Source organism: Camelina sativa, chromosome 14, assembly GCF_030686135.1.
Source record: "Camelina sativa cultivar CO46 ecotype springtype chromosome 14, ASM3068613v1".
NCBI lineage: Eukaryota > Viridiplantae > Streptophyta > Magnoliopsida > Brassicales > Brassicaceae > Camelina > Camelina sativa.
This window is the reverse complement of record NC_141893.1, coordinates 32,380,644-32,405,249: the sequence shown is the minus strand read 5'-3', so window position 1 is coordinate 32,405,249 and position 24,606 is coordinate 32,380,644. Positions and strand designations below refer to the sequence as shown.

The window sequence follows — 24,606 nt, the reverse complement described above, 5'->3', positions numbered from 1 at the left end:
ATTAATATAATCGATCACTAATTCGGTTCTTATTTGATCCGGATCCACCATCACATCAATTCAAATTTTTTCGTGAACCCCTTATTATTTTAACCTAATATTCACAAAATGAATATAAACAACCGATCTTAGTTTCAATTATAAATGTTATACCCCCTAATTATATGTTACCTATGGAAAAGCAGTACTCTCAACTATAGCGTATGAATTTTTACAATTTTTTATATATAGATTGATTTGTCATATATTACTTTCAAATATATTATTTTATTACATTTAACAAACTAAAACAAACTAACATTTTCAAAATAAAAACTATATACAAACATAATTTATATTTTTTTTGTGGCACGTACATAATATATTTCAAACTTTATAGCAAACTTACTTTATGAAACCAGAATCAAAAGTCAGAACAAAAGTCCTTTTTTTATTTGTTAATCCAAGTAGGATGCAAAACCAATAAAAAATGAACAAAGTGGACAAAAGAGAAATAAGTACAACACTTGCTCATTAGTGGCCACAGTTTATCAACTGAACACTGGGAATGTGTTGGACTTTGTAGTAATCTTCCCCACCTATTACCAATTTCTCAGTCCACTCCCTCTTCATTCTTTCTATTTTCAGTTCCTTCAAGCAACTTATGAATTTGAGCCCATCCGGGAGTTGCTTCAACTTTTTGCAATTGTCTATAGTCAAAGTACGAAGACATGGCATCGACCCTTCCTCTACTCTCCACTCTACCAACTCTTTTTTATACGACATTTTGAGAGCTAGTAGTTGAGGAAATCCGCTTTTCGAGCAGACCATTACCTTTCCCACGAATGCACCAGATGAAAGATAAACAGATTTCAAGTGAAGCAACTTTTCTAGAATCGGCATTGGATCTTCCTCCATGCGGCATCCGATTAGCCATATGTGCGCAAGAAGGGGAGGGAACCGGTATTGATCCGGAAACCTTGGCATATGCATGGACAAAGTTAAATCCTTTAGATGAATAAAATCTAGAACGAGTTCTCCGCCCCCATGTTCAGCCACACTGATCTTTTGGAAATCATAAAAACTAAGCGTTTCGAGATTTCTCAATTCACCAAGAGATGATAACAGAGTTTCAAAAGTACACCCGCCACTGAAAATCACATTGAGAACCGTGAGCTTTGTCATGCGGAGGAAGTCCGTCACGCTACTGTGTTTCGTAGAAAAATTCGTTAAGGACTCCAAGTTAACTAGATCACTCAGTTCCAACTTGGTTTTAGCAGGCATTGAACGAGGTAAGCGAAGGTACCTTAGTTCTTGCATCTCTTTCAAAACATTTGGCACATGAACTAGTAACCGATCAACAACACCTAAGTTCAAACAGAGAAGAAGCTTTAGATTCCGTAGAGAAGAAGGTAGATGAGATACCCCAGCCTCGTATAAACTCAAGAATCTCAAGTGAATCAGCTCTCCGATGCTTGATGGTAACTTCCCTCCTTCAAACTGTACGTAAGAAAGATCTAACACTCTTAACAATGGTAAACATCTGAGACCTGAAAGCTTCCACAAGTTTTCGTCGGCTCCAAAAACCAAAACAGATCTAGCTTTTTTGTTGCCTTTATGTCCTAGCATATGAAGTGCATCACCACTATGTAGAACAAGTCTGCGAGAGCTACAAGGAGACTGAGCATTGATGGTAGTAACAGTAGCTATAGGGACTTTGACAACTTGAAGAAAGTTTTCTTCTTTGGCTTTAGATAAACAAACTTCTCTCATCATGTCATGCATTTGACAATACTCTATTCTGGAACTCAAATAGCTTTCTTCAACAACAACCATATTTCTCCTCACTAGCTCATCTAGGTAGCTTTCTCCACTATCTTGAATGGTTGATCCATCGTAAATTGACACTATTATTCCTTCTGCAACCCAGTAGTTGAACAATGTCTTAACTTCTATCTTGTAATCTTCAGGGAAATGAGCCAAGTAAAGGAAGCAATGCTTTAACTGCATAGACAAATCTTCATAACTCAAAGACAATACTCGGTAAACCGAATTGGGATTGTCTTCATTTAAAACAGATTTTCCTACTATCTGAGTTCCAATATTGCTATATACTCTTTTCCACTCGAGGAGTGTCTGTTTCTTAGCTAACAACCCTCCCAACAATTTTACGGCTAACGGCAGTCCTCCACAATATGTGACCATTTCCTTTCCCATGGCTTCATCAAGCCTGAATCCTGAAAACCAAGACAATATAATATATCTTACACTTCTCAGTCTTAAAGGATTCATAAGAGAAAAATGAATTTTACAAAGATTCTTGGTCCTTGTTTTATATAAAATGAAAGTACTATACCAGTTTCGCTTCTCCTAGGGGACACAATTCTCTCAAATAGCTTCCAACTTTCTTCGGGAGTAAGGATTCTTGGTCTAAAGGCAAAACATGTTGGATCCACATGTAAACCAACACCTTCATTGCGGGAAGTAAGTAACAACTTCCAACCTGCAAAATACTTATCGTTTCATGATAGCGAATAAAAGGCATCTATGACCAATGTGTTACCAACCTTATTGGTGCTTAATGTATGTACGATTAGAGCTCACCTCTTCTATGGGGAAACACAGCTTTTATGCGGTCCCAATCTTCTTCTTTCCATACATCATCGAGGACAAGCAGATATCTACCGGTTTCCAACAATTCAAAGAGTTTACCTTGGAGTGTATATTCGTCCATCTGTATAACGTCCTCATCATATGGTCTAAGATCTTGCAGCATCCTCTGCCAAACATTCTTACGCGTAAACTGTTGCGAAACACAAACCCATGAGAATCCATCAAAATGGCGGCGGACAATGTCATGATGAAAAACTTGTCTAGCGAGTGTGGTTTTACCAATACCGCCCATACCAGAAACAGAAACCACTTGAATGCTATCATCCTCCACCAAATGATCAACTAATTCTTCAACACTCTGATCCAACCCCACAAGATCACTTTCAGATTTGTTAGAAAAAGTTTGTCGGATCTCCCTTTGTCTTTCTTGCAGAGACAGAGACAATGAACAGCCACCACTATCGATTATATGTTGTATCCCTAAACTCTTCATTCCAGCAATCACCTCAGAGATCCTCTTAGTTATACCTTCGATATCAGAAGCAAAGTTCCGGCGATCTACTAAAACACAAGCAAGTCTTCTCGCATGCTTCTTGATCCCTTTATCTTTTCCTCTAAGTTCTTTCAGAAGAAAGGATTCGATTATATCATCAGCATCATAAACAATGTCCTTGACATCTTCCAAGAAGTTTCTCACCCTTTCACTTTCATTTTTCTTATCATCTGCATCTTTCAGCAACGACTGTAACCTTCCCAGCTGACGCTTTAGACCATCAACTTGCTCATCTATACCATTCAATCGTGCAGATTCTCGAGTCAGAAGCTCCCAAAGCTTCTCAACTCCAAATGATACAACTGCCTCAGCCATACTACAACAAAGTACAAAATACGGATCAAAGCAAAACAAGCAGACAGTAAATATTTAAACGAAACTAAGACAACAAGTAGATTGAAAGAAGAGAGATCAATTTTTCAAAGTCAAAGTCAACCTTATCCAGCTACCAATCCATTGGATGAGGGTAGTCCACAGTAATCAGTTATGACAAATGATTTTGCAACATGTGATGCTTCATTCTCATCAAGTAGAAGATATTTTGTTAAAAATTATTCTTTCACTCAGAATCATTACAATAAAGCTCCTTTGAGGTCCCCATTACTTCCTCCAATTAGTAATTATAAAGACTTAATTGAATTTTCATAGTATTTAGAGTAATGGAGCTAATGAGTATTTAGTTAAAGTCAATGGAGCAAATGAGTAAGTCATTTACCTTGAATCAAAACCACATGAAGCAAAATTGCCATTCTGACTTGTGGAGTCTTGTGGAACTTTCAACTTGGTGTTGTTCCCATGAGTCCTGCAGGCTGCAAGCAGTGACATAATCACAACTTACCAATTAAGTTATACTTCAAATGCTATTCGAACCTGAATACTTTGAATATCAAAGATACATTGGAACCAAAACTTAAAACAAAAATCGTACAAACTGATTTGTAGTCAATTTGAGGTTACATTGGTTTCTGTTTTTCCAAAGCCACAAAGCAGAACTAAACCCGAACTAAACTACCAAATTGGCAATACTGTAAACCACATCGGTTCAAACAAGCATTCCATACAGAGAGCTATATATTAGCTGATTCTACAACTTCTCTAAGCTAATGTATTGGAAGAGTTTCTATTCACCTTCCAATGCTCGAACTCCACGGAGCTTAACAAGAAGGAGCTTGCGTTTTTATGACCACCACCTCCGAATCTCTGAGAAACCGGAGTTGTGTCTTCTTCAGCAACACTCCTCAAACTAATTTTCAGTTTCTTCTCATCTCCAAGCTCAGCAACTCTGTAAACAACAGCTCCAATACCTCGAAACTTCAGATTCTTGCTCTTCTCAGCCAACTGATTCCCTAATTCGCTTCTAAGCTCCGCAATCTCATCATCTGCATTCACAGCTAAACACCGTCCAAACTCTTCATCACAACCTCCTCCAAGAACAATCTCATAAGACTGCTCCAACGCCTCGTGAATCAGTTTATGTTTCTTAAACAAACTCTGTTTTCCCCTGTTGATCACAGTTTCATGATCCAACGAGAGTAGCTGCTGAAACACTGACTGGTTCACATTGAAGTCGTACTCGATCTTCAAGTCCAAGATCCCACTGTTGAATGCTTTGCTCTCTGGTAACTCCCACTTCCATATATCAGCGTCTTCTATATACTCGAAGACACGTCTCATCCTCTTGAAATCATTCATCTCCTTGCATTCATCAGTCAGCTTCTGAGTAAAATAGTCGAACGCAATGGTGGCACCGCTTCTCTCTATATCCAAAACACTAGTAACGTTCTTGCAAGTGGAAGAGACGTCATCACCTAAGCTCTCTATAGCGGTTTTATGGTGATCGAGGATCACGACATTGTCGACTTGAGGAGAGAGCTGTTGAACGAAACCAGGAGGTCCAGTGAAATCGAGGAGATAGAGATGACTTATTTCTTCAAGTGGAAGTTGGCTGATTGTGATTGGAGAGTAGACTGTGTTGGGGAAGAACAGTGAAGGGAATGAGTTTGCTGAGAAGTAGAGATGTGCGGCTAAAGCTGCGAAAACACCGTCGTGGCAAGGGTAATGGTAGAGAACAGCCATCTTCTTCACTCCAAGATTCATTCCTGAAAAAACCAAAAGATCAAATTTTGTTAATACACAGAGCTCACATAAGCAATTTATCAATCAAACAGTTACAAAAGAAAGAAAAAGAACCAAAACTTACAGAGTGCGTGAATCGGAATTGATGAACTTTTTTGGATTAGTGGAAGAATAAAACAAATGTAAAGACCTTTGAAACTAAATAAAAGAACAACAACCTCGTCGGATAACTTTAGGGTTCTCTTAACTGTAAATGACGAAAATACCCTTAATTATATAATGTGAAAGTGAAAATATATTATACAGTAAATAAACCTTATAAAAATTAATAATGTTGGAACTCGGTACATTTTATTAATTTATAAGGAATAATTATTATTTTATATTCTTTCTGTTATTCTAGCCTGATTTTTTTGTTTCAAAATAAGTGTCATTTTAAATTTTCAATGTAAAATTAAGCATAAATTTCCAACTTTAACCTTATATTCATTGAAGAATATCAAGAATCAATTTCAATTTTAAGGGTATAAGAGATATTTTAATATGTTTTCTTAATTTGTGTACAAAGTGTCAAAATGACACTTACTATGAAACAGAGGGAGTAGTGTAAATTAATAATTACAAATGTTCTTGACAAGAAATTGTATTACACATAATATACATGAATTTAAATTTATTAATAATAATATCAATAGTTGTGTTTTAATAGCCTATGAAAGTATCAAAATAAAAATGTTACATATCAAGAAATTAAATTTTTTTTTTAAAAAATTGTTATTTTTATGACATGTTATAGAGTATTTATATCATTATAGTTTGAAAATATCACATAACAATTGTTTTATAGATATGAGTTTTAGGTGACAAAAAAAATGAGCTTTAGGAGAAAATTCAAAAATTTAAAGTATATATTATTATTATATATATGTAAATTTATCGTAATTATTTAATTTATAATATTATTGGAGCCATATTTTACATGGGAATATGAAAATTTCAAAAAAAATATTATCTTATTATCTTATTAATTTTTACCTTGACCCTACTTAGGACCAACAAAATTTATTAATTTATAGTGTTTATTAATTTATAGAGATTTTAGTGTATAATTTATTTTCTTTCATTGTTTGTTTTATCATAAGATTAAATTTACATTTGTGTTAGAAATTTGATAGCTGATAGAGTATTAATTTTTTTCATTGTTTATTTTCTTTTATTTTCATTTTTTAGGAACATTAGTCTATCATTTTACAAAAATAAACATTTTATTACAAACTTAGAGTGTAATATAATTTGTTTTCATATATTTGATTAGAGACTTGATCAACCTGAAGCATTCATTATCGGAGCTCCTAAGCACAATTTTCTCAGATGTCTTGTAGAGGATTTTTCTTGAAACAATTTCTGCCTGTTAAAAAAAAAGTTATGTTAATTTCTTCTAATTAACATTACTTATCTAGTGTTTCCATCATCAGGTTATGTTAATTTAAACGTAAATATTTTTATGTATGGAGGCTTTAACACAATGTCATGTAATCGTAAACCACAAACATACCCTTAATTATATTATGTTGGAAAGTGCTAATGTATATATATGTTTTTTTTTCATTGTTTGTTTTAACATAAGTTTAATTTTACATTTGTGTTAGAAATTTGATACTTGATAGTGGATTAATTTTTTCATAGTTTATTTTATTTTATTTTCATTGTTTAGTAACTTTAGTCTATCATTTCACAAATATTAATATTTTTTTAGAGACTTAGAGTATAATATAATTTGTTTTCATATATGTATTCACTGTTTATTAAATTAATAATTAACATAGGATTTATATATTCTGTTTATGTTAATTTAAATGTAGATCTCTTCTTGTATGGAGGCTTTAAGACAATATTAATTTAACAGTAAATGTTTTTTTATGGTGGTTTTAAGACAATAGCTACTCACAAAAGATTTCACTCAATCTAAACTTTAAAACAGCTGCTGGAAGATGGAATAATGGTTTTCACTTAAATGATAAGAGATATCTATTTTTTTTAAAATTTAAGCTGCTACCTTTATAAACATTTAGTCATTTTCAGTAGCTTCTCGAAAGTATTGAACATAATTCCAAATTAAAAATTTGTATGTATAGAAACAAAAAAAAACACAATAGACTAATTTTTTTGAATCTTTGAATTTACTTTACACTAAGAAATACTCTACTAAAATGCATATGTATATATACCACTTTTTCACTGTTCATTTTAAACACTTTCCAGCAGATATTAACCACAAAGATATATGGAGAAAAATATTAACCAAGGATTTCCAGTAAATTACATAAATTTTCAAATAATATTTATAAACTACCCAGTTTTCAAACTCAACCAACTATATAAGATTATTAAATCATCCAACTATATTAGTTCAAAAACACCTAGCCAAGATATCAATTGGTTGTCAAAACTAAAATTGAACTGAAACTACTATTAAACCAAAAATACAGCTTAGCCAACTAAATGTTCAAACTCTGGAAAACAACATTAATTCAGGAAATAAAAATGTAAATCTTAAACAAAGAATTGATAAAAATACATCATGATTACAAATGTACCAAAAGAGTACCCAAAACTTAAAAGTATATTTTAATAGTAATACCAAATTACAATTTACAAAATAATTGTAAAAATTAATTTATAAACAAAAATTATACAAGCCGTTTTTAAAATATGAAAAGTTTAAAATATTTCAAAAAACAGTCTGGCATGATAGATTCTAGAAAACAATGATACTAGAAAATAATGACTTCTTCTTCATTTGTAAAATCATTTGGACACTTCTAGATTGCAAATTTGATTATTATCAACTTAATTCACATATATAAAATTTGATATACAAAATAATATTATATAAAATATTTTGGTCTTTAGAACCTATCACATAATTATAACTACATTAAACTTTAAATAAGAATATTGTCTCACGCATAATATAAGTTTTTAAATAATTTTAAATAACATTTAATCAAACTTTATTTAAGTAAACAAACACAAAAAATACAACATATTTATTTTTTTAATAATTGTTGTTAAAAAATTGTTCTGCTGTACCGTGGATTAAAATTTATTATATTAAAAGATGCTATTAATTGAAATCAAATAGAGTGAGAACAACATAGACTATCGTTTATTGTGAAATGATTTCTGAAGAGTAGACAACCAGAAGATTTATGGACCAGTTTCAGGCAATTGGATTCCTAGAGTCATGGATGAATTAAGAACAGCTTAAGGAAACTGTTTCAACAATTCAATTTAACATTATTCTATATGAATCAAATGTGTCTTATAAATAAGATTAAGTCAAACAGAGTCGAATGGTAGACAAAAAGAGAATTAAATCGTTAAATCATCATAACAAATCATTCAGCAGAGCTGCGGTCATCACCATCTTCAACGACATCGCAGTCACTGCTGCCGCCTCTCCATCACCAATATTACCACGGCTGTCCCACGCCGCCACGAAACACCACCACGACGGCTGCCCTAAAAAAAGTAGTTGGTAACTTGTATTACATTTTATCTTTTAAAATCAACCGAAGGAAAATCATACCTCAATAACAGAGCTTGGTTCAGCGGTGGGATCATTCCTCTGCACCACCACTTTACAGGCTATGGACAAGAGGTAAGAGCTTCAATTAGGAGCAGATAGCACATTCTTCCGCTATCTACATTGAAGAGAGCCCATGTGGGGAATGATTTACCTGTTTACAAGATTTGGCAATTCTTTTTGTTCCTTGTCCTGTATCACCAGAGCAAGGTTCACAGCAACATTAACATGTATGACAAGAGTGACCTAGCACTGCGGCATTGCTGACAAAGGACCATCTTCCGTTATTTTATTCAATAACAAATTAATCGAACCCGATTTCGCAGGTACTTTGAACATTGTAGGTATCATAACCGACCATAGATTTGCATCCTCAGCAGCATTCCCTTTATGCAAGCTACTTATAACTTTACTGAGAATCTCCAGCTTTCCAATCTCACAAAGCTTTTGCAGAAACCTTTCTAGCCTATCCCTGCGAGGCTTGTAACCTTTGAAAAGCATTTCGTCCAAGATAACAGCTGCTTCATCGAACTGTAAACCCTCGCAAAGACCATCAAAAACTATTCTATAAGATAAGGTATCAGGGCTACAACCTCTTCTGGGCATATCTTCAAACAAGTAAGTTGCTTCCTCCCATTTTCGGATTCTAAACAAGACACCGAGTATCATGTTATAGCTTATAACATCAGGTTTCAAGCCTTTTCCTACCATATCATCCAAAACACGATAAGCTGATTCATAATCGTTCTCAACACAGAACCCGTTAATGAGTACATTGTAAGTCACTGTGTCGGGTTTGCATCCTTTCTCACTCATTTCATCCAAGATCCTCGACACCTCACTCGACCTGCCAGCTTTTATAAGCGAACTAATCAACGTAGAGTAAATAGCTGAGTCTACTTTAACCTTTCCTTCGTACGCTTCATCCTTAAGCTTAAACGCAAAACTCAATTCACCAATTCGACAAACCGCTTTGATCAACGACGCATAAATGTGAACCGTGGGACGTACTCCATACACTTTCAACATATCTTGCTTCATCTTCAACGCTTCCTTCACCCTCGAATTCTTGCAAAACCCATGAATCATCGTCCCAAAGGTTACCCCAGTGGGCTTCACCTTTCTCTTGACCATTTCATCGAACAGCTTCAAGGCATCATCCAAACACCCGCTCTGAGAACATCCATTGATCAGTATATTGTAAGTACAAGCGTCTGGCTTACCAAACTCACCAACACCCGAAAGAAGCTCCCTCATTTTTTCAAACTCTCCGCACTTCAAAAGCGCATTCAACAGAGAGTTCACTGATTTCACACTACGTTGGCAACGGTATTGAGGCATTTCGTCGAACACGTGGAGCGCACGACTGGGCAACCTTCCACGGCCGAAGAAATTAATCACGTTGCAGAATAGAATCTCCGTGGGAACGATCCGAGTATCGGCTTTGAGCTGTAGAAGCACCTGATCAAGCTCTTCAAACATCTTGGAGCCACCAAGTTTCGTGATTATGAGATCGTAGCAAAGAAGCGAGTATCTGAAGGGTCTTTTCGGGTTCGTTGATTCAGGATCAGGGTTTCGAAAAAGCTTAACTGCGGCGGAAGGATCATTCTCACGGCGGAGGAGAGACGCGAGCCTAAAGGAAGAAGAGACAGATTTCACGGCGGTCATGGTTTAATCATCGTATCCGGTTTAATCAGTGTGCTGTGTATAAAATAACTAGATGAGGATCCGGATGATATGCACGTTTAAAATTTTATAAATTATATTAAAATTTGTTGTAAATTATTTATATATTTTTATTTTTATTATAATATACTGATTTATATCTATTTATAAATTTTTTATGTATATTACTATTAAAAAAAAATTTATATCTAAGTATACTTTATGTTACAAATATATTTACATACCTAGAAATATATTTGTATGAACACATTAACCCAACTATTTTACTTTCTTTTTTGTATAGTTTTTTAATTACTAAAATTGTTATCTCAAAAAATATTTCTAATAAAAAATATCTTACATAATTACTAACCAATGTATCATCACAATAGTGTATGACCACCATGGAGAAAACTTTGGTTCCATCCTCATCTCTTAGACCATTTCCAATGGTTTTCCTTATTTTTTTCCTCTATAATAGAGATACTCTATTTATAGAGGAATCCTTTGTAGGAAAAAAATAGAGTTCCTCTATAAATAGAGGAAAAAATAGCAATCTCTATTTTAGATGTGAAAATAGATGTGGGTTGGAGTAAAACTCACCTCTATTATAGAGGAAAAAATAGAGGACCATTGCAGATGCTCTTATGGAGAGAACTTTGCGTCCAATCTTCTCCACCATGGAGAGAACTTTGGCTCTGCCTTCCTCACTTGGAGAGATAACCTTACGTCAAACCTCCTCTACCTTCCTCCCTAGGGGAGATAACCTTATGTCTAACCTTCTACACTGTAGAGAGAACCTCGGTTGTGCCCTCCTTCTGTCTGGAGAGAACATATTCACGTCTTTTTGCTATCTCAAAATGACTTGCTCCGACAACTAATAAAAGTAAAAACCTTTTTTCTAACATCACAAATTTTTTTTGATAATAACTAATTTTAAATTTCACAATGTATTCCTAGAAGTGTTTTTGACACACCATGATGTAGCATTTGTCTCTGTAACGCCTCAACCGCCACCTTGCTTAGTGAGCCCATGTGCACTATCAGTCCATGGGCTCACCTTCCTAAGTGGGCCCTACATCTATTCCCAGCTCGTGGACCCACCCATATTCGATTGCCGGTTTGTTACGCCTGAGAGGCTTTAAAAACTTGCACAGTTCCGACAATCACTTCCAGAAAGGTCACCCATCATGAAATTATCTTAGGACCCTTGACCAAAAAAATAAGTGCATTTTGGTGACATATGTAGCCAAAATCAATTATATTAAACCTTTCTGCAAACCAGAGTGTCACAGTCTTTGAGCTCCTATTGATCTATCAACAACGATTTATGTTTTTCCAATCTATCTATCTATGTTTGTTGTAAGCTTGTGTTTGATTAGCTTATTTTATCCATCTATTAGATTGATGAGCTTTTACTCGTTATCTCCCTTTGGGATTGAATGAATAATGGTAACAATTATGTTTGCAAAACAAAGAAGAGTTTATGACCAACCAATCAAGATTGAGTAATTAGAAGAAAATTAATTTGATATAATTAAAGAAACAATAGAAAATTATAAGCACTGTAATATATGAATCCCAAATAATTCAAAGATGAAAACACAAATTAAATAAATTAATCTAAAAATATTACAATAAATTTTAAAATACAATATTAAGAAAAGTAGACGCATATATTATTTTGGATGAGCATATTAATCTTACCTATTCCCAACTGAAAAAGAGAAAGTAGAAGAAAATTTTGGTTTTAAAAATAAAATAAAATTACCTTTCCATTAAAAAAAACTCCCAATTAAACAAAGTTGAAAGCAATGTTTTTGAATAACTTCAAATTAAAAGTAATTAAATAATATTATAATTTCAAATTTTATGAAATATATATATATATATATAATCTTCTTATAATTATATAAAGTGTTTTTTATAAATTTTGTAATTTTTGATAATTATCTTTTTACATTATTAATATGTTTTTTAAACAAAATATTTTATTTTTGGTGTAATTAAATTCCTCTTACTAAATATTCACTTTTACACATGTCAAAATCTAATATTGATAACTTGACAGATATTTTATTAATGACTAACTTTCAAAACCCAACTTTATATAATAGGTTTGTTTTTTATGATTGATTTTTACCTTTACGACGTGGCCCAATCAAAAAGATCTGTCACCTATTCTACACAACAGCGGTGTCAGTTTAACCAAAAATATCACTCTGTCTGTCCGTCTTCTAGATTTCGCACGTCCGTATTAATTTTTGTTTAATTTTAAGTTTTTTTCTCATCAGATTTTCCCAAAAAAAGAAACACACATCTCATCCTTTCTCTCTCTTCTTTCTCTCTCCTCTCTATTTCCAGATCGAAAACTTCTCTCTCTCTCTTTCTCTCTCTCTTTCTCTCTCTTCTTCTTCTTTTTTTACAGATGCCTTTGTCACGGTCCCTCCTCTCGCGGAGGATCTCGAACTCGTTTAGGTATAATCAGGGAGAGACGACGGCACCGGGACCCGATTCGATTCCGCTTCCGTCGGCGTCGAACATGGCCGCTGGATCGTCGTCTTGGTCGGCGATGCTCCCTGAGTTGTTAGGCGAGATCATTCGTCGCGTGGAGGAGAGTGAGGACCGGTGGCCACAACGCCGTGATGTAGTGACTTGCGCCTGCGTTTCTAAGAAATGGAGAGAGATCACTCAGGAATTCGCTAGATCGCCTCTCAACTCCGGCAAAATCACTTTCCCTTCTTGCCTTAAATTGGTAACGGCCTTCTTTTTGAAAATTTGTGAATTGAAGTTTTTGGTTTGGTGAAAACCTTCACAAATTTGGGGTTTTTCGATTTCTCTGATCGTTTTTAGGAATCGATTCTGTTAGAGGCACTGCTTTGTTTATAAAATTTGGTGCGAGTTACGACTTCATGATGTGGTTATGTTTTTTTTTACAATTGGAGTCTTTGTTGTTTTTGCTCTATGCATTAAAAAAAGTTGCTATTTTTGGTTATGGGTTTGCTTTTTTCGTTTGAGAAATTGAAAGATTGGGATGAGAATTGAGATTTTTTTAGTGTTTCCTTTGTTATGCAGCCAGGTCCACGAGAGTTTTCGAATCAGTGCTTGATAAAGAGGAACAAGAAGACATCAACTTTTTACTTGTATCTTGCTCTTACTCCATGTAAGTTAATTTCCAAAACAAAATATCACTTTTCCTTGGTTTCCTTGATTGGGTCAAATATTTGAAAATTTTATATATGGCAATGAAAAGTCTAGGTTGGTTTTTTAAGTGTGAAAACGATTGGAATTAGTGAATTCCTAGGCGTACAATGTAAGTTGTCTTAGTCTTTCGCCTTAATATGTAATGCCTTGAGTGGTCGGGGCATTGAAAGAACTTACCAACCAATTCCCATAAATAAGTATTGACTTTTTTGTTGACCTCCGTGGGTGATGATGAAGAATAGTCCCCGCTTCAGTCTATTATAGGTGTTGTTGACCAGTGGAGTAATTTGCAAGGTTTTGATAAGTAATCTTTTTATCAGTTCTTCACTGAATAATATTCTGAGTTACATCAATGGTCTGGTTAGATTAAATAATTTACAAGTGGGGTTAACTAAGAGCAGATTGCTTTTTGTTGTTTTGGAACAAGTTCAAGTAATTTTCGATTATACTTCATTTAGTTATCCGTCAGGATTCTTTCTTGGCTTCAAAATGTTACTTATTATACTACGGCTAGTTTATCCTTTAGACTCTGCATTTATTAATTTCCTTTAGTATCTTCTGTTTACCAGCATTCACTGATAAAGGAAAGTTTCTTCTGGCGGCACGGAGGTTCAGGACCGGTGCTTATACTGAGTACATCATATCACTTGATGCTGATGATTTTTCTCAAGGAAGTAATGCCTACGTTGGAAAATTAAGGTATCATCAATGTGTGCAACGTTGAATATCCTTGGCGGTCATTTAATTTGTAAAGCAAGACTGCCTTCTCCCTTCTCAGAAATTATTAATTTGTTTTTGCCACTCTTGGAACTAAAATCTTGAGTCTCTTTACGGTGTTTTTTGCTTAGAATATGAGTGGCCTGAAATCTAAGGTTCATGTTTATTTTTTTGGAAACTTTTGCAGATCAGATTTTCTTGGGACCAACTTTACAGTATACGATAGCCAACCGCCACATAACGGAGCGAAGCCTTCAAACGGCAAAGCCAGTCGCAGATTTGCATCGAAGCAGATAAGCCCTCAAGTTCCAGCAGGCAACTTTGAAGTCGGTCATGTTTCTTATAAATTCAACCTCTTGAAATCAAGAGGTCCAAGAAGAATGGTAAGCACACTCCGGTGCCCATCCTCATCATCGTCATCATCATCAACCGCTGGACTCTGTTTGGACCAGAATCCATGTGATGTAACCAAAATAATGAAAAAACCCAACAAGGATGGTTCCAGCTTCACAATACTAAAGAACAAAGCTCCGAGATGGCACGAGCACTTACAATGCTGGTGTCTCAATTTCCATGGACGAGTAACTGTTGCGTCTGTCAAGAACTTTCAGTTGGTTGCGACCGTGGACCAAAGTCAACCGAGCGGTAAAGGCGATGAAGAAACAGTTCTTCTACAGTTTGGCAAAGTGGGAGATGACACTTTCACAATGGATTATAGGCAGCCCCTCTCTGCATTTCAGGCTTTTGCTATCTGTCTCACAAGTTTCGGCACTAAACTTGCCTGCGAGTGAAACCCAGCAAAAAAGGCAACACAAAAATAAATAAATATATTAAAAAAAAAAAAGGAAAAAAAAAAAGCGAACGTCTCTGCAAAAAGTGTAATGTTTTGTTGTAATCATGTGTAAGTGTAAACGCAAGGTATTGTGGAAGGAGAAGAAGCACGTAATTATTACTATGTAAGCACCAAACTGTAACTTGAAAACCCAAAATCAAAAATGTATCTCTTCAATATTATTCTTACAACTAACAACGAAACGAATAATACTACTGCTGCCTTTGAATCAAGTGTCCTTGGTCTTTTTGTTTTAATTTACCAGATACTCCTACAAAGTAATTTGGAACTTGACTTAACCGGGTCTTCCCGCACTCTTTTGCTGATAATTCCTTTGTAGGTAGGAGTAGTTTTCTAATTAATTTTTTGGTTGAAAACAAAAAAGGATAATTTGGAACTTTACGGTAGACAAGTCACGTAATGTTTCGTTTGGAACTTTAGCCGGTTAAATCGTCTCGTGTTTTTGACTACTTAATCTGTGCAAGGATTTCAATTCATGTAAGTTTGGAAATCGAGATTCTTGTCACTTTTTCCGGTAAATGACAATTGGATGCCTTTTGGTCAACTAACTGAGTTCATACAACTATCAGTTGGCTATTTCCAAGCAAAAATAATGATTTTTTTTTGTTTTGTTAAGATTACTGATTTTCATGAATAAAAATTGAATAATTATAATATTTATATTTTTGCAAACAATATTTTATATGAAAATCATAATTTTACAAAATTTATAATCTTTATAAACTTATATAATTGATTAACTATCAGAACCTCGGCTTATATAATCCAGGTCGTCGTCTTATTCCTTCGTCATAGTTTTCTACATTGCTCATCATCCCTAACTGCAGTCTTGAGGGATTCCTCCGATAGGATCAAAGTTTCTACATTTCGACAAATCAGCGGAGTTGACTCCAACAAATAAGACGATTGTTATGAGGAGCGTCAAAGAGGAAACATACTGCAAATCCTTTCGATGTAGCCATCTTAAATATAGTTTTATTAACAAAAAATACTGCAAATCCTTTTTAAATTTTCTCTTTTCCGTTATGTTCTTTAATTTTGTTTACAACTGGATATCTTGTTTATATATGCAATAAGCTTACTATAAATGGTGTGAAAATACAATACTTTCGTATGGTCAGCCTGGTCTTAAGGATAAGTAAGGGTTGCTCTTTGTTTTCCAAATTTATCGTTTAGTAGGGATTTAAATATACAATGTACAATTCATATTAATCCTTAATTTCTTTCAATTAGCTCCGTAGCAAGATTTTATACATATCAATATAGATATTTTCACAGCTAACCACCAATTTTTTTTCAAAAACTCCATCGCCACACTGTTATGATAATCACGTGAAGACTCATTAGAAAAAAAATGAAGGATCTAGAAAAGGTTAGGACGTTAAATCCAAGGAAAACAATAGTCTTTGAATTTTGTTTTAAATGATTTTTAGTTAAAGTATATACAGTATTTGTGCTCAAAAGCTTTCAACGGCATTAACCATGATACTCTCAAGTAACTCTTCCGTATACCTTTAACAAAAAAAAAAAAAAAAAAAACACTCTTCCGTATATACATCTTTTAGTTGAATCGGATATATGTCATAAGGATTAAGGCACCACCACCACGTACCATGCAATATTGCTTCCGTGAAGCATCCCACTTATAAAAGTGTTTTAATTGAAGGATGCTGTGAAATTAACAAATTAAAAAGCTCCTTTTGTTTTCTTTTCTGACAGTACCAAAAGCTCTTTTAATAAAAAGGAACAAAAAGAAGTGTTTTCACACTTGTCCTTTCTTCCCAAACTCATCTTCTTCTTCCTGATAATGGACTTCGATTATCACCTAATACGTTAGCCAAATTATCAGCTAACCAGCATACCTTATAATCAGTTTATCATTATAATTCAGCATTATTCATAGTGACAAGAAAAAAGTATTTAGCAATATATATATATATATATATATATATATATATATCTTATAATACTAAAAAGACTACAAAAAAAACTCATCTTAATAAGACACCGCGATACATCATACGTAATTAAGGAGTGTACGAAAGCGGTGTTTATAGTTCCATTTCAGAAAATGTAATTTCATACACGCAAATAAAATATGCTAAGTTTTTAACAAAAAAAAATATGCTAAGTTTCATTGTACATGCATGATGCATTTCCAACTCTAAACGAACTTCTATTTCATATATAATTATACTAGACAAGGCTTTTAAATGCATATCATTAGTTTCTTAATTGGTTTTTAGATTTTGGACTTTTATTTTAAGTTTTCAGTATTTGGTTTTTGATCTTTTGCAATAAAATTTAGTTTTATAATGTACTCAGGACATATCAATATATCCAAAATATAATCCAAAGGAATCTTATCTTATGTGATGGTGAAGAAAAAAAAAAGAATTGCATATGTAAATTATCCCCTGAAAATGAAATTAATAAATTTTGCAATTAATAGATTACAGAAAAAGTGAGTACCTAATTAATATTCGAGCAATTAGACTATCACTCACGCCTGTTTGAGTATTGACTTAGATGGATTAAGACATACCAAATTATTCGAATATTCCATTGGCACATAGGAAAAAAGATCCAAACTGTTTTTTTTTTCTTTTTAATAAATTGGAGTCGACCGGCACAAAATGTTCATATAATATTATAATGTGACATCACAGCACATGTACACGACGTTATCACTTAGCAAACAATAATGAGATTAAGAATAATATCATGGCATGATTCAGCTAGTGATCGCATCACATTGCGCTATACTGTATTTATCATTTTGTATATGTTTAGTTTACTTATTAGTTTATCGTAGACTACTGATGTTTAGATTACATGACACGAATGTATGAAGGTTAGTTGTAAGATCCGCTTATTTAAAATAAAATATAGACTCTTACCAAAAATAAAAACTTAAGCATATATGTTAATGAAAAAAATCAATAACAACATTATTTATGTGGAATAAATTAAGTATGGAATTATTATTTTTAATCCAAGATTTAATTTTTAATACATATTGATTTTTTTTTTGTTGTGATTAACAGTTTTCTATAAACTTTAAACCAATAATATTTAGTTACAATACATTGATGATTTTTAAAAAGAATTCCTAAACTTTTTTTTTCTTTCTAAATTTGGATGAATTCGAAACAGATATAAAAAATTATGATTGGATGAAACATAATTTAGAAAATTATATACATAAACAGTAAAACTCTTATGGGTTTAAAAGTCATACTATTATTAATTAAAATATGATCGGATGTTCAATCGCTGTCGTTGATTATAGAAATCAAGTTAAATCGAATAACTAATAAAACGGAAATAAATAGATGGTCGGTTAAATACTTAAATCCTCAAAAAAGAAAAAAAATGTCAACTTGTGATCACTTAAAAAGTGATAGTTAGGTTCAAAGTTCAGAGATTCATCAATCTTCGTGCATGACACATGCGCTTCTCTTCGCTTCCTCGCGTGAATTTGAGAAGAACAATTTTTTTTTTAGAACAACACAAAATACAATTCTCATTGGTAAATGGTAAATGGTACCAAAATAAAATATCTCATTGGTAAATTTGTAAGACTACAAAAATCCAATTACTGTTTCATTTAACAACAACTCAGAGAGGGATATTGTTTTTATTTTGTGCAAGATCTAATGCATATTTAACTATGAGTCAAATATGAAAGTGTTAATCTCCAAGAAATATACATTAACTATGATTATTTTTCTTTTCTTCAAGAAACTAATTAAAAATGTTAAAAATTCAACTATAAGCGAGCATAAAAAATAGAATAAAGATAGGAAACCATAACAGGATGATACTAATATATATTTTTTTTTGTTGACAATCACTGATTGAGTAAAATAGTTTCTATTATTGTAAAATAAAGAAATTAAAAACCACTCCTTCAAGTTCAAATGCATTAATAAATATACTAAAAATGAGGGGAAAATAATAATAGAAAAGGTAAAATATTTCAACTAAAAGCGAGAGCGTCACATAATAATAGAAATAGAATAATGGGATAAAGGAATCATGATCACACTCTCTCTATATATAAACGTAACCAAAGTATCATATTTTTGCATATATCTCTCTCTCTCTGAAATCTGAATCTGACTTCCCAAAGGACACAGCTTTTACTTCTTTTAACTGGTTAGCCCCTCTGAACACTCTCACTTATTAGATTTACTCTTCTCCGCACAATCAGCATATTATTTTCTCATCTGGGTCTCTCTGTCTCCTCAATTGACTCTAAAGTTTCGATTTTTTTTTCTCTGAACTTGGCGAAATCTCAGTTTTGACTTTTTGGATTTGAATTTTTTTTGTTTGGTTTGTTTCTGTTTTACTTCTTCAGAGTGAGGAACGAAGTCGGTGTGAAATTATGGCGAATCGGAAGTTGGAGAAGATGGCATCAATTGATGTTCATCTTCGTCAACTTGTTCCTGGTAAAGTCAGTGAAGACGACAAGCTTGTTGAGTATGATGCTTTGCTCTTAGATCGGTTTCTCGATATCCTCCAGGATTTGCACGGTGAAGATCTCCGTGAAACTGTACGTTTTCTTCTTCTCAGTTGTTTTTTTTTTTTGGATTTGAATTGACCCATTTGCTTAGATGATCGATTCTTGAATAAAGGTTTTAACTTTAATTTGGTCATGATCATGAGTTAGGTTAGATCAAAGCTTTAAACTTTTTTGGTCAGTTTAGAGATGGATCTGCAATTACTTATTGTGTGTTGTGTTGTGGTGTATAGGTGCAAGAGCTTTATGAGCATTCTGCAGAATATGAAGGGAAGCATGAACCAAAGAAGCTAGAGGAGCTTGGGAATGTTCTAACGAGTTTAGATCCAGGGGACTCTATTGTTATCGCTAAAGCTTTCTCTCACATGCTTAACTTAGCCAATTTGGCTGAGGAAGTTCAGATTGCTTATCGCCGTAGAGTCAAGAAGCTGAAGAAAGGTGATTTTGTTGATGAGAGCTCTGCTACTACTGAATCTGATCTTGAAGAAACTTTCAAGAAGCTTGTTGGAGATCTGAACAAGTCTCCTGAAGAGATCTTTGATGCCCTCAAGAATCAGACTGTGGATTTGGTTTTGACTGCTCATCCTACTCAGTCTGTGAGAAGATCATTGCTTCAGAAACATGGGAGGTTAGTTCATTTAGACAACATCTTGGATTCTGATGTTTTGATTTTAATGTTATCTTCTTTGTGCGTCTTTTTCAGGATAAGAGACTGTCTGGCCCAACTATATGCTAAGGATATTACTCCTGATGACAAGCAAGAGCTTGATGAGGCTCTACAGAGAGAGGTAAAAGAGCTTCTTCATATTTTACTTGATTTGAATTCAACCCCTCCAATGTAACGGCAACATTTGCTACATTTTTAGATTCAAGCTGCATTCCGAACAGATGAAATCAAAAGAACACCACCCACTCCTCAAGATGAGATGAGAGCAGGAATGAGTTATTTCCATGAAACTATCTGGAAAGGTGTTCCGAAGTTTCTGCGCCGTGTAGACACAGCTTTGAAAAACATAGGGATCCAAGAACGTGTTCCATATAATGCTCCATTGATTCAATTCTCTTCCTGGATGGGTGGTGATCGTGACGGTACATTTCTATAAGTCCTTCTTGCATAGCTCTCTTATTTCGCTCCCTCTCTCAATGGCTTTATTCAGGTCAGAGGTCACAAACTCACAATATTTATATGTTTGCAGGTAACCCAAGGGTTACACCTGAAGTCACTAGAGATGTTTGCTTGTTAGCTAGAATGATGGCTGCTACTATGTACTTTAACCAAATTGAAGATCTTATGTTTGAGGTTTGATCTCGAGATTTTTTTCAGTTTAGTCTCCTCATCTTCTTTATGTATGTATCCACATTTCATTTTTACTGCTTGTTTATGTAGATGTCTATGTGGCGTTGCAATGACGAGCTGCGTGTGCGAGCTGATGAACTTCACGCAAATGCGAGGAAAGATGCTGCGAAACATTATATAGGTAAGAAAAGGAACCGGTATTGAGCATATTGTTTATGTCTTAAGCTTAGTGTCCAGAACCAGTTTAATTTGGAACCTATCATTTCGTTGTCTTAATTGCAGAATTCTGGAAGTCAATTCCTACAACAGAGCCATACCGTGTGATTCTTGGCGATGTAAGGGACAAGCTTTATTACACACGTGAACGCGCTCATCAATTGCTCAGCAATGGACACTCTGATGTCCCTGAAGAGGCTACTTTCATTAATTTGGAACAGGTATCATTGCAGTTGGAATCCTTTGACTCCCGGTTATGATTTGGTACTAAACCGCTCTCTCGTGCTATTTGTGTAGTTCTTGGAACCTCTTGAGCTCTGTTACCGATCTCTGTGTTCATGTGGTGACCGTCCAATAGCAGATGGAAGCCTTCTTGATTTCTTGAGGCAAGTCTCAACCTTTGGGCTCTCTCTTGTGAGACTTGACATAAGGCAAGAATCTGACCGCCACACCGATGTATTGGATGCTATCACCACGCATTTAGATATCGGATCCTACAGAGACTGGTCTGAAGAACGCCGCCAAGAATGGCTTTTATCTGAGCTAAGTGGCAAACGTCCGCTATTCGGTTCTGATCTTCCTAAAACCGAAGAAATCGCTGATGTTCTCGACACGTTTCATGTCATATCCGAGTTACCAGCAGACAGCTTCGGTGCTTACATTATCTCTATGGCAACTGCACCTTCTGATGTATTAGCTGTTGAGCTTTTACAACGCGAATGCCATGTGAAACAGCCTTTAAGAGTTGTTCCTCTCTTTGAGAAGCTAGCGGATCTCGAAGCAGCTCCTGCAGCAGTTGCTAGGCTCTTTTCTGTTGACTGGTATAAGAACCGGATTAACGGTAAGCAAGAGGTTATGATCGGTTATTCGGATTCAGGGAAAGACGCTGGACGTTTGTCTGCTGCTTGGCAGTTATACAAAGCTCAAGAAGAGCTTGTGAAGGTTGCTAAAGAGTATGGTGTGAAGCTAACGATGTTTCACGGTCGTGGTGGCACGGTTGGAAGAGGAGGTGGACCGACCCATCTTGCTATATTGTCTCAGCCTCCAGATACTATTAACGGTTCACTCCGTGTCACGGTTCAAGGTGAAGTCATTGAGCAATCCTTTGGCGAAGAGCATTTATGCTTTAGAACGCTTCAGCGTTTCACCGCTGCTACACTCGAGCACGGTATGCGTCCTCCAATTTCGCCTAAACCGGAATGGCGCGTGTTGCTCGATGAAATGGCGGTTGTTGCAACCGAGGAGTATCGTTCTGTTGTGTTTAAAGAACCTCGGTTTGTCGAGTACTTCCGCCTTGTAAGTAATTTAATTCACCCGGAATCTTTTAAGCTCACCCTACAGATTCTTAAAACTCACGGAATCTTAAAATATGTTTGCAGGCTACACCAGAACTGGAGTATGGTCGTATGAACATTGGAAGCAGACCTGCGAAGCGGAAACCAAGCGGTGGCATTGAATCTCTTCGTGCGATTCCGTGGATCTTTGCTTGGACTCAAACACGATTCCATCTTCCTGTATGGCTTGGATTCGGAGCAGCGATAAGGCACGTGATTGACAAGGACGTCAAGAACCTCCACATGCTCCAAGATATGTACCAACACTGGCCTTTCTTTAGAGTCACCATTGATCTAATTGAAATGGTGTTCGCCAAAGGAGATCCTGGTATTGCTGCTTTGTACGACAAGCTTCTTGTTTCAGAAGAACTCTGGCCGTTCGGTGAGAAACTCAGAGCTAATTTCGAAGAAACCAAGAAACTCATCCTACAGGTAAACTCAGAGCCCTCTTGATTTCTTTATTTCTTTCTTATTGATTTCACAATTGTCTGATTCGCTTTCGCTGTTTGCAGACCGCTGGACACAAAGATCTTCTGGAAGGAGATCCTTACTTGAAACAGAGACTGAGACTTCGTGATTCTTACATTACGACACTCAATGTCTGCCAAGCTTACACATTGAAGAGAATCCGTGATCCGAGTTACCATGTGACACTGCGACCTCACATCTCTAAGGAGATTGCAGAATCAAGCAAACCAGCACAAGAACTCATCGAGCTTAACCCGACAAGTGAATACGCGCCGGGACTTGAAGACACACTCATCTTGACCATGAAGGGTATTGCTGCTGGTCTACAGAACACCGGTTAAGTTCAGTACAAAGGAGATGATGAGTCTCCCTCTCTCTTTCCTTTTTTTAACCTTGCGGCTTTGAAAATAATAAGTTAAGACGGGTTTGGATTCTTCGGTTTATTTACGTATCCACCGTCAAAAATGTTGATTTTCGTGTAAGAATTCTTCGAGATCATGAACGAACACATGCGCTCTGTTTTTTTTCTTTTTCGTAAGTGTAATAAAACAGAACAAGAGAATCTTTTCTTGTTTCTTTGTCTCTTACTATAACCATTGCTACTACTTCGGTTTGGTTTGGTTTTGACTAGTGCGGTTTTAGTTTTTGGTTTGGCCTTTTCCTGGTGACAGTTCTAGTTTCCCACCCTAATCATTCGTGTACACAACAGCTACTACACACATGTCTCTCAGCATGGTATTATATGTGGTCCCGAAAAAACGGCAGACATGTTTTTCGGAAAAGAGGCCGTTGAAGAAGGGGAAAATGGTGGATTAGAAAACGACACGGCGTGTGAGTCTCCTATATTGACACAGCTTGCAGTTTTTTTTGGTTACTACTACCGTAACGCTAACGCCCCAACGGCTCAAATTTAATTAAATTGTGAGAATTTATAGCGTACATGTACGGTGTACCGGTTTTTCACCAACGTACCTTTATGCTTTTAAATAAGTACGTTTCTGATTTCACTCTCTCTCAGCGGTCAAAAAGTTCACACTAGTCGGTGAGTGTTCTACACGCGCCTCCTCCACTAATAAGCAATAAAAAAAAAAAAGAGAATAAGTATTTCATTATTGTTAGTACATAAATAAGCTTTTCTGTGATATATAATAATGATTTTACTCAAAGTTTCAAATAGCTAAAAGCTGAAGACGACCAAACATATATTATCCACAAAATATATTATTAGAAAAGAGATAAATACGTGTCAAACAACCAGAAATTAAGGGCACCGACTTCGGACGGCGCAGAGTAGCACCGGCTAACGACCATCATAACCTTCCAAACCTTTTTTTCTTATTTTATATTAGTACTGTATTAATCTATTATTATTAATTTTGGGCGTTATGTTATTATTATTTTTCTTTTTAAAAAGTATTTATTATTTAAAAAAGGTAACAAACTTAATAATTTAGTTCTTTTTATCCTTTTTTTTTAATGCCTTAAAAGAGAGGGCAATTAACAAATATAAGAACAAA

At 34.8% G+C, this 24,606-nt stretch overlaps 4 protein-coding genes and 1 pseudogene across 12 annotated transcripts; 2 read left to right on the top strand and 3 right to left on the bottom strand.

The window, feature by feature from the left end:
- Positions 1–408: 408 nt before the first annotated feature.
- LOC104742855 (putative disease resistance RPP8-like protein 2) lies at positions 409–3,947 on the bottom strand. 5 transcript variants are annotated; one of them, XM_087484116.1, is made up of 5 exons: positions 3,861–3,947; positions 2,872–3,461; positions 2,584–2,782; positions 2,336–2,482; positions 409–2,216 (listed from the first exon to the last, which is right to left on the bottom strand). In XM_087484116.1, exons 2-5 carry the CDS (start codon positions 2,914–2,916, stop codon positions 514–516), a joined length of 2,094 nt encoding a protein of 697 aa, XP_087340242.1. In that variant the 5' UTR covers positions 2,917–3,461; positions 3,861–3,947; the 3' UTR covers positions 409–513. The 5 variants fall into 5 exon arrangements, with proteins under 5 accessions (XP_087340242.1, XP_087340241.1, XP_087340243.1 ...); XM_087484115.1 differs by lacking the exon at positions 3,861–3,947 and adding an exon at positions 3,582–3,710; XM_087484117.1 differs by lacking the exon at positions 3,861–3,947 and adding an exon at positions 3,582–3,659 and having other exon boundaries at positions 2,887–3,461.
- On the bottom strand, positions 3,861–5,445 carry LOC104742856 (uncharacterized). Its single transcript, XM_019236406.2, has 3 exons — positions 5,346–5,445; positions 4,274–5,244; positions 3,861–3,954 (listed from the first exon to the last, which is right to left on the bottom strand). The coding sequence occupies exons 2-3, from the start codon at positions 5,240–5,242 to the stop codon at positions 3,922–3,924; spliced, it is 1,002 nt and encodes a 333-aa protein (XP_019091951.2). The 5' UTR covers positions 5,243–5,244; positions 5,346–5,445; the 3' UTR covers positions 3,861–3,921.
- A 3,053-nt stretch (positions 5,446–8,498) lies between these two features.
- On the bottom strand, positions 8,499–10,547 carry LOC104742854 (putative pentatricopeptide repeat-containing protein At1g53330 pseudogene; annotated as a pseudogene). Of its 3 annotated transcripts, none has more exons than XR_015579892.1 (3): positions 8,965–10,541; positions 8,814–8,872; positions 8,499–8,746 (listed from the first exon to the last, which is right to left on the bottom strand). The product of XR_015579892.1 is annotated as a putative pentatricopeptide repeat-containing protein At1g53330 pseudogene, transcript variant X2 (transcript). The 3 variants fall into 3 exon arrangements; XR_015579893.1 differs by having other exon boundaries at positions 8,499–8,741; XR_015579891.1 differs by having other exon boundaries at positions 8,814–10,547.
- A 2,156-nt stretch (positions 10,548–12,703) lies between these two features.
- On the top strand, positions 12,704–15,410 carry LOC104742852 (tubby-like F-box protein 7). 2 transcript variants are annotated; one of them, XM_010463912.3, is made up of 4 exons: positions 12,704–13,230; positions 13,551–13,638; positions 14,249–14,378; positions 14,584–15,410. In XM_010463912.3, the coding sequence occupies exons 1-4, from the start codon at positions 12,904–12,906 to the stop codon at positions 15,185–15,187; spliced, it is 1,149 nt and encodes a 382-aa protein (XP_010462214.2). In that variant the 5' UTR covers positions 12,704–12,903; the 3' UTR covers positions 15,188–15,410. The 2 variants fall into 2 exon arrangements, with proteins under 2 accessions (XP_010462214.2, XP_087340248.1); XM_087484122.1 differs by having other exon boundaries at positions 12,742–13,230; positions 13,532–13,638.
- A 3,787-nt stretch (positions 15,411–19,197) lies between these two features.
- On the top strand, positions 19,198–23,694 carry LOC104742851 (phosphoenolpyruvate carboxylase 1). Its single transcript, XM_087484111.1, has 11 exons — positions 19,198–19,410; positions 19,613–19,807; positions 20,008–20,402; positions 20,478–20,562; positions 20,641–20,863; positions 20,971–21,074; positions 21,162–21,252; positions 21,354–21,508; positions 21,585–22,583; positions 22,667–23,053; positions 23,134–23,694. Exons 2-11 carry the CDS (start codon positions 19,640–19,642, stop codon positions 23,428–23,430), a joined length of 2,904 nt encoding a protein of 967 aa, XP_087340237.1. The 5' UTR covers positions 19,198–19,410; positions 19,613–19,639; the 3' UTR covers positions 23,431–23,694.
- Positions 23,695–24,606: the final 912 nt, after the last annotated feature.